This window comes from Neophocaena asiaeorientalis, unplaced genomic scaffold (assembly GCF_003031525.2).
Source record: "Neophocaena asiaeorientalis asiaeorientalis breed wild unplaced genomic scaffold, Neophocaena_asiaeorientalis_V1.1 scaffold89, whole genome shotgun sequence".
NCBI lineage: Eukaryota > Metazoa > Chordata > Mammalia > Artiodactyla > Phocoenidae > Neophocaena > Neophocaena asiaeorientalis.
In genome coordinates this window covers 1,189,276-1,203,572 of record NW_020172592.1, presented here as the reverse complement: position 1 = coordinate 1,203,572, position 14,297 = coordinate 1,189,276, and the positions used below count along the sequence as shown (strand labels likewise).

General features: G+C 35.5%; 1 protein-coding gene across 1 annotated transcript in view; it reads right to left on the bottom strand.

The window, feature by feature from the left end:
- Window positions 1-14,297, bottom strand: part of HDAC9 (histone deacetylase 9) — a 792,206-nt gene that overhangs the window by 297,661 nt on the left and 480,248 nt on the right. The window contains exon 14 of the mRNA XM_024738435.1: window positions 2,291-2,424. Within this exon, the coding sequence (XP_024594203.1) occupies window positions 2,291-2,424 (134 nt within the window). The remainder of the gene's footprint in view (window positions 1-2,290; window positions 2,425-14,297) is intronic.

The window sequence follows — 14,297 nt, the reverse complement described above, 5'->3', positions numbered from 1 at the left end:
TGGGTCTGATGTCACATCAGCAGTGCTGTTGTATAAACTGAATTTCATGGTTTCAAATAATACAGAACTAAAATAACGTGATGTACCAGGAACAGAAGAAGAAGACTGATCACAAAGGAATAATAGACTTTTAAATTTTAAGACCAGTGTGAACCATATTACATTCCATTTACTTCTGCACTTTGCTCCTTTCGTAAATAGTGTCCCTTCAGGTAACAGATTTAAGGGATATCACAAAGTAACAATGCATTTCAGGCTGTGATCAGGCACTGCTAATTTGGAGCAGTTGGGGCAGGGCTTCAGGATATAACAAAGACTTGAAAGTGAAAAAAATGTAAACAGCAATGCCTCAGCTTGCAAAAGTAAAGAGAGATAGCCAAGCTAGAAAACATCTATAGTAGATGCGAAGGTGAGACAGGAACACTCTCATGAATAAATATCCATTAAGGCTAGTCTACCACAAGTAAGTCTCCTTGATGGTTTACTTTACCGGCTCCATATAGGATTGTGCAGACAATAGAGTGGTTTGGCTTCCAAACTGCATTATCAAAATCATGAAAACCTTGAAGATAACTCTAAAATTTACCAAAGAGTATGAAAGCCTTCTGCCATATAATATGGATGCTACTGGAAAAATATGAATAATAGACTTTCACTCAGGAAAGAACCAGAGAAATAAATCTAGCTGAAATTCTGTCACTTTGGGGTTTCTAGGTAAAGGATACATTTAATCAAAAGCAGAACTCCACATATGAAAAACATTTGATAATTCTATTATCAACACATAATAAAACTTGTGAAACTAAGTCTGTATACACTGCTCTGACGTATTCATTTACAATCCCAACTGCTGAATGACCCATCGACATTATCTATATTTTGATGTAAAGAAAATAACCATTTAATTCCTTTGTAAGATGAGATAGACAGTTCATCTTCAAAAGAGAAAATCAATAAAGAAAATAATTTATCCTTAGAAATGCATACAACAAATGAATGAGTTTGCATCTTTAAAAGTCCGTTACTTTTAGTACTTTGCAGAGAAGAAAGATCAGACTGAATTAACTCCTGCTATCAAATAGAGGCAAGTGCACTGACTCTAAGAAATAGTCTGTCTGCTTTGGCATGTCTATTTCAACTGAAATATTTTACAGGTTCACTTTAAAGTAAATTGGCTTTGAATAGAATTTTATTGACTACATTTTCGATTGTCAAAATCAGTTAACTCAATTAACTCAAAAGTACTCACAAAAGATTGTCTTTATTTTATCAAAGTACAGTGAATTTAGTATGGTTTCAAAGTATTAGTTTCCTTCTGACATAACTACGGTCAAAATATCAATATTATCCATTTACGTTTTTCCCAAACTGGTAAGAACTAGTTAGATTCCCTTCATTGCTCTATAAAGAAGGATAACAGAACCAAATATGTTCCGCAACATGTTAAATTATCAGTCTATAAGAATAGGGACCATGTTTGCCTTGTGAAATTCCATAATTCTAGTCCCTAGAACACATCTGGAACAGAATATAGACCCAAAAAAAAGTGCTTTTGATCAATAAATGTTAAGGTAATGTAAGAAAACACATGGGGGATATTTTTCTTCTAAAAAAGTTTCAGACTCAAATATAGACTGTTACTGGATCTTAAGCAACTTTGGACATTAACAGCAACTAAATCAAACAACTGCTGGTTGTTATATATTTTGCAGATTTGACAATGGGAGTCTTTTTGACCTGATAACATTTTTACTTTTAACTTTTGAAAGCCTAAAGAAACTAATTTTTCTAAATAAAAAATGAGACTCACCAAGAATCTACAGAAATGAATCTAAACATCAATAAAAAGAAGTGACTTTTCTTGGTAAGAAGACAGTTAATCTTTTAAAACTATTCATTTCCACGAGGCAAAATCGGCATATACGTTAGTTCAGAGTATCGCTTATAACAAGAAATAACAACTACTGAGCACTTAACAGTTTGCGAAGAGTTTCTCAGAAAATTAACTCAATAAATGATACCTAGAATACTACCGTGTGTACAGAAAAACGCTGCAGTAATAGCACATACATCAGGCAGCTGCTCAGTCCATCAACACAGACTGAGTACCCACTGTGTGCCCAGCCCAGTGTCAGGTTATAAGTTCTATGCTACTAATGTCTACGATGGTTCATCAATCATGGTGTTTGTACTACAGAGTTAACATTTTTCTACACCTACCCAATTGAATACTGGCCTCTTTACATGATTTATTTAAGTAAGTAAAAGAGTGTGGCCAATTCAGGATTACCTCACATTTATTTAGCAACCCAGTTTCTTGCAGCCGTGACCAGATGCTCTGTATGCGTCCAGCGTGCTCAGGGTGGGTGGTGGAATTGCCACAAATGCACTGGTGTTTCAGCATCAGAGGATCATAGGCAATTCCTTCAGGACAAAGAAAACACAGCACAAGATGAGTAATGATACAAAGGAATGATACAAGTTACATGACAATATGATTGCTCCAAAAAAGGCATTCTTTTCCAAATAAATTTACAAATGGAGAAAAAATACATATCCACAAATTCCCAGGAAGCACACAGAGCTATTTAGCTCTATGGATCTGGATATATATGCAAAGAAGTCAACTCATGGATTAATCAGTACTCAGACCCTAGCTTACTTAGTAGTAAAGTAATAAAGATGGTGATACTTAAGAAATTTCAGGTTTAAAAAAATACTGTAATTTTACCAGTATCTTAAATCATTATGAAGCATTTTTAGACAGATAATTCAATTCAGTAGAGGTTTCAATTTTATCAGTGAAGCCACAAAATGAGCTGACTCTTTAAATTGTGAATTTATTTCAAGAGTAATCTAGCCTTACTTTAGATCATGTGACATCTGTAATAAACTGGAAGAGTTTCCAACTGCTTGCCTATTCTGCTTATCAATTTCTTCAAAGTTATGCAGAAAGAGCTTCTTCTTATTTTATAATAAAATAAAATCTATAATTTAGATTGTGGAACACTGAAGTGTTTCTTTTAAAAAACGAGTAAGTCAGCTGCAATACCTTTAGTAGAGATCACATAGATACTTAACAAACTCTGCTTTTAAATTATCATGAGTTAACACATTTCATATTTCAGTTAGACCCTTTGATGGGGAAGATTTTATAAACATCTGATGAAATGAACTATTAGGGATATATAAAATAGGGATCTTTAAAGCAACAAATTAGATAATAATTACTATAAAAACGTTTCCACCCTTAACCCGATTCCTTGGGGCGGGGGGACATGTTATTTACAAAATTGCCTGACATAAGACATTATTTAACCAATCAAATATTCCAATAAATTACCATCAAAATACATTCTCTGGGGGCATGGAGTGAGGGCAGAAGAATCCATCATAAGAAATTTCTAAATATCTATTCAAGAACAGATACTATACAAGCAATTAGTGTTAAAAAGTAGGTTCAATTAATGCATATTATTCTCCCTTACATTATTGTGTTAGAGGAATGTTACTCAACAGGGAAAAATACTTGTCCCTGTTACTCAAGAGGGGAAAATACTTGTCCCTGACTGTATTAAAATCATGCAGCAGAATGACATGTGTATTTGGAACCATGTGGCAAAAATCATGTCTAGGAAAAAATATCATTTTGCTGGTCCAAATAACATCCACTATTTTCTATTAATTGAAATATAGCTGACATACAATATTATGTTAGTTTAAGGTGTACTACATAGTGATTCGACATTTGCATACATTACAAAATGATCACCACAATAAGTCTAGTAACCATCTGTCCCCATACAAAGTTATTACAATATTTTTGACCATATCCTTTATGCTGTGTATTACACCCCTGTGGCTTACTTATAACTGGAGGTTTGTACCTCTTAATCCCCTTCACCTATTTGGCCCAACCCTCCAACCCCCTTCCCTCTGGCAACTACACATTTGAGTCTGTTTTCATTTTGTTTTGTTTCTTAGATTCCAGATCTAAACATACAGATTTTAGATTATAGGGTATTTGTCTTTCTCTGTCTGCCGTGTTTCACTCAGCATGATACCCTCTTGATGCGTAACATCGACACAATGGCTTCAAAATCCCTCCTTGTGCCCCTAACTCTCACATTTTCATCTTCCCTTCTGAGCAGTACACTTGCACACTTGTCTAAACTGCCCCTCCAAAATCTGCATTTGTTTTCATAAAGTGAAACTTTCACAGATTTGAGCTCATAATCTTAAACTTCACACACTGTTCCTCATTTCAGTAAAGGATATCATAATCCACCATTGCTCATATAAGAAATCTTACAGTCCTCTTGACACTCCCTCTCCAACGAACCAACAAGTATTGTCTATTTTCCCTGGAAGATACATAATGAATCACTCTCTTAACTCCAATGCCAAAACCATACAAAATCCAAGGTGCTATTATCTTTAATCTGAACTCCTGAGATAGCCTTGTAACTGGCTATCTGACTTTCACTCTATGCTATTTGCCATTTAACAGTAGCCACCTTTGCTTAAACCCTTTGGTGACTTCAAAGATGAGGTTAAAATTTCTCAAGACAGCATACATAGGCCCTTCCCCACCTCTCCAGCTTCATCTCACACTCTTCCCTCACTTGATCTCTATTTCTCCCACAAAGGTTTACCTTCCACTCCTCAAAAGACTCAAAATCATACCAGCCTTAGGATCATCATACATGCTATCCCATCTATGACCCAAATTCTTCCTTCTTGCCTCCATAACTCTAGCCTTCATTTGGCTTATACCTATTCATTCTTCAAAATTGTTTTACGGAGCACAGGCTCCGGATGCGCAGGCTCAGCGGCCATGGCTCACGGGCCCAGCCGCTCTGCAGCACGTGGGATCTTCCCGGACCGGGGCACGAACCCGTGTCCCCTGCATCGGCAGGCGGACTCCCAACCACTGCCGCACCAGGGAAGCCCCAAAATTGTTTTAATGTCACTTCCTCAATAAAGCATTCCCTGGGATCTCTAAATTAGATCTCCTACTATATGCTCTACTAGTTCTTCTAGGTCTTCCTCGGAACATTTAGCACAATTCTGTAACTGTTGTATAATATTGTTAATTGTATATTTTCTTTATTATCTGGTAAGATCTATGAAAACACAGACTAGAGTTGTATTGTTTACCTCTGAACTTTTCGTGTCTGTAAACCATGCTTGGAATATAGTAGATCCTCAAAAGTACTTTTAATGAATGAAAAACATAAATCAATGAACTGATGCAAGAACTAAGTCATATCTCCATTATAAAGACCTCCTTGATGAACCTACTTGGTGGACCTCATTGGACTACTGAAGTTTTTATAGCCTTATTTCTTTAATGTTCTACCTTTTATTTTATTTGCCTTATCTTCCAACTGGCCAGTGCCTCTAATACAGGCATTTATTTTACTCATTATATTTCTACATGGCATTTTGCATAAACAAGAGATGAATAAATATTTTTAAATAAAGTCAAAAGGGAGACAAGAGGGAAGGCAGGAAAAAAATAAGGAAGCAGGCATAAAAAGAAACATTAAAAATACAATGATAGGGACTTCCCTGGTTGTGCAGTGGTTACGAATCCGCCTGCCAATGGAGGGGACATGGGTTCAAACCCTGGTCCGGGAAGATCCCACATGCCGTGGAGCAACTAAGCCCGTGAGCCACAACTACTGAGCCTCCGCTCTAAAGCCCATGAGCCACAACTACTGAAGCCCGTGTACCACAAATACTTAAGTCCACACGCCTAGAGCCCGTGCTCCGCAACAAGAGAAGCCACCACAATGAGAAGACCGCCGTGCACCACAACGAAGAGTAGCCCCCCCTTGCCGCAACTAGAGAAAGCCCTCGCACAGCAACAAAGACCCAATGCAGCCAAACATAAAAAAATAAATTTATTTTAAAAAATACAATGATATATAAGACATGTCTCCACAGTTCAGATATATCAAGTATTTATTTATGAGTTGCTACTACATAAAAGGAACTGTTTAACATATTTTCAACCACAGTTTTGCACTGCATGAAGGATATATTAATGATTAACATGGAAACATAAAATACAGTATTTCCCTCATTTTGAAAACATATTCTTTAAGAGTAGAGATTCTAATCATTAAGTTGCTTATTTTTTTCACTATTTCATCTCTTGACATATCTAACTTCACCTCCATAGTAATCATTCCTCTTTTAACAAAATTTTCTCCATAAGCCACTGCCAAAAAAAATTTATTAAACAGGTTATGGTAGCTGAAATTTATTGCCAAGTATCTGGAGATTGTAATACAAAGTCCAGGAACTCCTGGAAAGACATTTGAATTTAAGAGAAAATAAATAAAGTCTGGAACCCCAAACCTCCACTTACTCATCTTAATGACCTAGCAATGAGGTGTTAACAGGTACACTGCAAGGTGAGACTTAACCTCATCCTTCATCTCCATTCTTTTCCTCTCTCTTTTTTTTTTTTTTTTTTCCAGTAACAAAAACTTATAGGGTGAGAAACAAGCCTGATCTTCTCTTCGGGATTCATATGGAATGCTACTTTTCTTTGACCCTTTCTGCCTCACTGGTTACCACTTACAACATAAGCCAATGGATCAATCTCTCTCAATCAATGGGACAAGAGTTAAAATTAGGTTTTGAGAAAATATACAAAGGAGTCTTAACATAAAGGCTTTACCTGAATTTTAAACTCTAGTAGTTTATTTTCTACCAAAAAAACTCTTAAAATTTTTTGATATGTTTTTTTAGATAAGCTTGGACTTTGTGCTTTCTCTGGATTTCAGTTTTATTAAATGAGGAAGCACATAGTGCAGCATCTTTCCCTTTCCTTAATCATTGCGTGTAGTTAAGTCATTATTTAGCCACAGAAGCCATTCATATCTTCAGGTTTATGCCCAATCTTATATGATTGCGAGGCTGAGTCCACCTTGGTCTATTAGGAAAGTTGAGCCTAGAATCTTTAGACCTAAAACTCCTGATCCTGATCACAAGTTCTTAACATTCAGCTTCATATTGCTTTTCTGGTTAAAGCCTGAGGTTTCATACCTTCCTAAGGATTTGCTCAACAACACATATTAAACACTTTTCAGGGCCAAAGAACTGAACCAAGCACAACACAAATATATATAACATAGTATCTTTCCTAAAAGATGCAGGTTCAGTAAACAGTCACTGAATGCTCACAATGATCCAGGCACCAGCAACTTCATTTTATTACATTTAACTTATGATCTAGCAGTAAAGGTGAGGTACTTACGAATATACTTTTATGACATGTTTTTTTTAAGACTCTGTATGGTAAGGAAGAAACAAAAATACAGGGTGGGGAGGTCAAAGATGACCTTTTAAAAATAAAAAAACAAATCTTTAAAAAATGGCCTGCAATTGGTAGAATTACTAAAATGGATACAAGGAGCTATTCCGAAGTAAGGGTCATTTCTAATAACCTCTAAATCATACCCACAGCAGCTGTTATACTTTCTAACCATAATTCTAACCTATCCATGAGGTTTATCTTGCCTAATTTTTTCTATTTCTACTATACTCTTTACATTCTAATACCTGAATTATTTGTTATAATATCTATTAACAGGAACACCTAAAACAAAGTACCAGATAGTACAAAAATTTTTTTAATATCTTTATTGGAGTATAATTGCTTTACAATGGTGTGTTAGTTTCTGCTTTATAACAAAGTGAATCAGCTATACATATACATATATCCCCATTTCTCCTCCCTCTTGCGTCTCCCTCCCTCCCACCCTCCCTATCCCATCCCTCTAGGTGGTCACAAAGCACTGAGCTGGTCTCCCAGTGCTATGCGGCTGCTTCCCACTAGCTATCGATTTTACATTTGGTAGTGTATGTATGTCCATATCACTCTCTCACTTCGTCCCAGCTTCCCCTTCCCCGTGTCCTCAGGTCCATTCTCTACGTCTGCATCTTTATTCCTGTCCTGCCCCTAGGTTCTTCAGAACTTTTTTTTTTTGATTCCATATATATGTGTCAGCATATGATATTTGTTTTTCTCCTTCTGACTTACTTCACTCTGTATGACAGACTCTAGGTCCATCCACCTCACTACAAATAACTCAATTTCGTTTCTTTTTATGGCTGAGTAATATTGCATTGTATATACGTGCAACATCTTCTTTATCCATTCATCTGTCGATGGACACTTAGCTTGCTTCCATGTCCTGGCTATTGTAAATAGAGCTGCAATGAACACTGTGGTACATGACTCTTTGAATTATGGTTTTCTCAGGGTATATGCCCAGTAATGGGATTGCTAGGTCGTATGGTAGTTCTATTTTTAGTTTTAGGAACCTCCATACTGTTCTCCATAGTGGCTATATCAATTTACATTCCCACCAACAGTGCAAGAGGGTTCCCTTTTCTCCACACCCTCTCCAGCATTTATCGTTTGTAGATTTCTGATGATGGCCATTCTGACTGGTGTGAGGTGATACCTCATTGTAGTTTTGATTTGCATTTCTCTAATGATCAGTGATGTTGAGCATCCTTTCATGTGTCTGTTGGCGATCCATATATCTTTGGAGAAAGGTCTATTTAGGTCTTCTGCCCAATTTTGGATTGAGCGGTTTTGTTTTGTTTTTTTACATTGAGCTGCATGAGCTGTCTGTAAACTTGGGAGATTAATGCTTTGTCAGTTGCTTCATGTGCAAATAATTTCTCCCATTCTGAGGGTTGTCTTTTCATATTGCTTATGGTTTCCTTTGCTGTGCAAAAGCTTTGAAGTTTCATTAGGTCCCATTTGTTTATTTTTATTTCCATTTGTCTAGAAGGTGGGTCAAAAAGTATCTTGCTGTGATTTACCTCATAGAGCATTCTGCCTATGTCTTCCTCTAAGAGTTTTATAGTGTCCGGCCTTACATTTAGGTCTTTAATCCATTTTGAGTTTATTTTTGTGTATGGTGTTGGGGAGTGTTCTAATTTCATTCTTTTACGTGTAGCTGTCCAGTTTTCCCGGCACCAATTTTTGAACAGGCTGTCTTTTCTCCATTGTATATTCTTGCCTCCTTTATCAAAAATAAGGTGAAAGTATCTGTGTTGGTTTATCTCTGGGCTTTCTATCCTGTTCCATTGATCTATATTTCTGTTTTTGTGCCAGTACCATACCGTCTTGATTACTGTAGCTCTGTAGTATAGTCTGAAGTCTGGGAGCCTGATTCCTCCAGCTCCATTTTTCTTTCTCAAGATTGCTTTGGCTATTCAGGGTCTTTTGTGTTTCCATACAGATTGTGAATTTTTTGTTCTAGTTCTGTGAAAAATGCCATTGGTTGTTTGATAGGGATTGCACCGAATCTGTAGATTGCTTTGGGTAGTAGAGTCATTTTCACAATGTTGATTCTTCCCATCCAAGAACATGGTATATCTCTCCAGCTGTTTGTATCATCTTTAATTTGTTTCATCAGTGTCTTACAGTTTTCTGCATACAGGTCTTTTGTCTCCTTAGGTAGGTTTATTCCTAGATATTTTATTCTTTTTGTTGCAGTGGTAAATGGGAGTGTTTCCTTAATTTCTCTTTCAGATTTTTCATCATTAGTGTATAAGAATGCAAGAGATTTCTGTGCATTAATTTTGTATACTGCTACTTTACTAAATTCATTGATTAGCTCTAGTAGTTTTCTGGTAGCATATTTAGGATTCTCTATGTATAGTATCATGTCATCTGCAAACAGCAACAGCTTTACTTCTTCTTTTCCAGTTTGGATTCCTTTTATTTCTTTTTCTTCTCTGATTGTTGTGGCTAAAACTTCCAAAACTATGTTGAATAACAGTGGTGAGAGTGGACAACCTTGTCTTGTTCCTGATCTTAGAGCAAATGGTTTCAGTTTTTCACCACTGAAAACGATGTTGACTATGGGTTTGTCATATATGGCCTTTATTATGTTGAGGTAAGTTCCCTCCAGATAGTACAATTTTTAATTATGTGTTAAACTTGATTTGTCGAGCAGGCAAAGGAAATATGCAAAAATAATTGTTTAAAACTTGCTAAATTGTGCCTCTGAGTACATAAGGAGCATTTTCTAAGACTTAGATTTGTTTGTTTATGTAAATCATCGTATCAGCAGCTAAAAAGGAAGTGGGGGGAAGAAATTCCATCCTAGGGCTTCCAACTAACACTATATGCAAGTCTGTTAGAACCTGGGAACTAGATTAAGTGTTGCCATTCAACTATATAACTGAGAAGGAGATTCAACCAGTATGTAAGTTGGCAAAAAGTGAAGTCAAACAATTCACTACGTATTTACTGGCAAATATCTAGAAAGATCACTCTACATTCAAGCTTTCAAGAATAAGTGAGCACAGCAAAGGAAATCATAAACTGAAAGAAAAGATAAACCACAGAATGGGATAAAATATTGGCAAATGAAGTGACCAACAAGGGATTAATCTCCAAAATATACAAACAGCTCATGCAGCTCAATATCAGAAAGACAAACAACCAAATCAAAAAATGAGTGGAAGATCTAAAGAGACATTTCTCCAGAGAAGACACACCAGATAGCCAAAAAGCACATGAAAAGATGCTCCACATCACTAATTATTAGAGAAATGCAAGTCAAAACTACAATGAGGTAACTATCTATCTCACACCGGTCACAGAATGCCCATCATCAAAAGGTCTACAAATAATAAATGCTGGAGAGGGTGTGCAGAAAAGGGAACTCTCCTACACTATTGGTGGGAATGTAAATTGGTGCAGCCCCTATAGAGAACAGTATGGAGGTTCCTCAAAAAACTAAAAATAGAGTTACCATACAATCCAGCAATCCCACTCCTGGGCATATATCTGGATAAAACTTTAATTCCAAAGGATATATGCACCCCAATGTTCAAAGCAGCACTATTTACAAGAGTGAAGACATGGCAGCAACCTAAACGTCCATCAACAGATGAATGGAGAAAGAAGTTGTAGTGTATATATGCACAATGGAATATTACTCAGCCATAAAAAAGAATGAAATGCCATTTGTAGCAACATGGATAGACCTAGTGATTATCATACTAACTGAAGTCAGACAAAGACAAATTTCTCATGATATCACTTATATGTGGAATCTAAAAAATGATACAAATGAACTTATTTACAAAACAGAAACAGACTCACAGACATAGAAAACAAACTTATGATTACCAAAAGGGAAATGTGGGGAGAGAGATAAATTAGGCATTTGGGATTAGTAGATACAAACTACTATATATAAAATAGATAAACAACAAGGTCCTACTGTATAGCACAGAAAACTACATTCAATATCTTATAATAAACTATAATGAAAGGAAAGTCAGAAAATATACATCTGAATCACTTTGCTCTACAGCAGAAATTAACACCAAATTGTAAATCAACTATGCTTCAAAAAAAATTGTTTTTAAAAGATTGAGTGAGCAGAAGAAAATAAAAAACAAAAAAATAAAAACTGGGCCTATGAGAATATGCTACAGAAACTGTAAAGGAAACATCATTCCTACTACTTAGCTCAGTGAATTTGATTTACTATAGGAAGAAAAATTAGATTTTAGAAATTTTTGAGATGCTCAAATGTCAAAAGACACTGATTCTATAAAATAGGAGCCAACAGCTAAAAGGAGAAATCAAGCTAAATAAACGAGTAAAATGAAAGATGAATAAAGTAAATGAGGATGGCAAGAAAATTAAATACATAGTGGCAAAATTAAAATCTACACTGGAGAACGAAAAAGGAATTCACATTTCAGAAAACCAGATAAGTGCCATTAAATAAAAACTTAGAGATTTACAGAGAGTATGGAGGTCAGAGAATAGACAACTGAACAAAAAGACTGTTCTTGAGGAAGAAATCAGATTTAACTGAATAATTGGAATAACTGAAGAATTTTTCCATAAATAGAAAGAGTCAATGTACATGAGTATATAACTGCAAATGCTCATCATAAAGACAATTTGGGGTCTTTTTTTTTTGGTTTTGTTTTTTTGTTTTCTGGATTAACAGGATAAAGAAAATATACTATGAGGCACCAGAAAAGAATGAACAAGTTGCCCACAAAGGAACACATACTAAGATGGCCTCTGAATTCTCCTCAGTGCTAACCTCAGACTTCTCCTCTTGAATGTCAAATACTTGAGCATTTAACCACATTTCCAGACAAAAAGTGTGCCCCAATAAGTCTGTGCCCAAGTGTGTATGAAGGTAATAGGATGACTTTCTCAGGCATGGAAAAGCCAAAACAATTTTTTAAATTAAAAAATATATATATACACATATATGTATAACTAATGTATATTAATATATACTTTAAAAATATATGCTATAACTTAGGTTAATAAATGTTATAATATATATGTGACCAAGTCCATTTAATCTCCTAAATAAAAAAGATAGCTATTTTATCATCGTCAGTGAGAATTAGAGAAACAAATTTTGGAGGAATTTTTCAGGAGAAATTTCAAGCACATATATTTGAGGACAGTAACTTCAAAACTGATTATCTACCCAAATGAAATTAATCTCTCCATTCTGATACAGGTGGTTAACATTAGTTACTCCTGAGAGGTCTTAAAACACACACATAAACACATGCACATACACATATATATACACACACACGATTACACACGCACACCTATACGTATTTACAGATATACATGTGCACACAGACATAAACACATATAACTTTTCTTTACTCTGTTAAAGAGAGGCACATAGGAAGAGGAAAAAATACTGGAATAAATAAATGTATATTTTACTTATGGTTACCTCTGAATGATAGAATAATAGGTGATTCTCCTTTACAGTTTTCCAAATTTACCAAATTACTTTCAATGAACATTTTTTTGAATTAAAAAAATATAAGTGTTACTCCCAAATTTCACTTAATGCACCAGTAATCTTTTCTGTGTGTAGCTGCATGTAATTCATGTCTATTTACTCTCATTTCATTCGGATATTCATTTGTTTATTATACAGTAAGTACATACACTGAGTACCCTCCTTGGGCCAGCCATATACCTATGTGCTAGGGTTAGAGAGAAGAGAAAACACAATCTCTTCCCACACAGAGAGCCCATCTGAACACAATCCCCAAAATAAATAATTACAATCTTTCAGGGAGAAATCCAGTTTGTTATGAGGGACCATAATTGATTTAATTTGGATTTAGCTGGCCAAACAAGGCTTCATGAAGGAAATAACATGTAAACTAAAACCTGAAGGATTAACGGGAGTTTGCCTGACTTGGGAAAATATCTTTAATTAAAAAGCAAAAACAAACCAAAAAAAACAGGAAAAAAGGCCAGTTTTGCTATTCTCACACTGAAATATTCAAATGTATTTCACTTTCTGTCACAATGTGCCACCCACTAAACATCAACTTAAAAATTCTTTTAACTAAACTATTTGTAATGGCTTTCAAAAATATTGGTTTAGTTTGAGCATTGTAATTCTACTTCACATTAGACACTGACTTAAAAAGATAACGTTACAAAGAAAGAATTTACTCACAAAATATGTAAAGGAACCTAATGTTGGCAGAAAAAAGACCTTAAATGGTACTGCGTGATGGGGAAGATAAAGCCAATCAAATTTATTTGCCATTAAATTCTTCTGTCAATGAATCCCATTTGGTATAAACTTAGCACAATTATATCATCTACTCTCAATGGTCTCTTGTGAGCCATGACCAAGCCTCATCTCTGTTAGGAACAGCTGAGTAGAAAGGAAGACTATGGCAGAGAAAATGACATACATTGTCCTTTCCTTAGTCATCAGAACTCATACAAACACCATGCCTTGGCTTTCCATAGAAGGAAAAAAGCACTTCTTAAATTCAATATGATATAAAAGTTGAATATTATTACTCATTTTCCAATATAACAAAGTTCATCTGAATATGTGGCAACCTGGCTCTACAATACACATTCTTCATTAGCACTACAGCAGGTGCATCATCTTCTTGTCCATCCAGAAATATCCGCAACCAGGCTCTCTGTAGGGCCACCAGAGAGTGGCTGCATCTTAGTCTGCTTCTTGGTCCATTCAAGTTCTCACAGGAAATGGACTAGAGACATCATCTTTCAACAACTGACTGAGTTCAGACCACATTTTTCCCTTGGACCACTGCTTTGTTCTTTACAAAAAGGGGATGGTGTGGCTACTCTAGTTGACTGTTGAGGATCACATGGAAGGTAAAGGTTTGAATGTTGTGCCTTGATAATTATGTGAGTTTAGTATTGAGTAACTTTTTAGTTGTTTCAAAATGTATAGCTCTTAGAG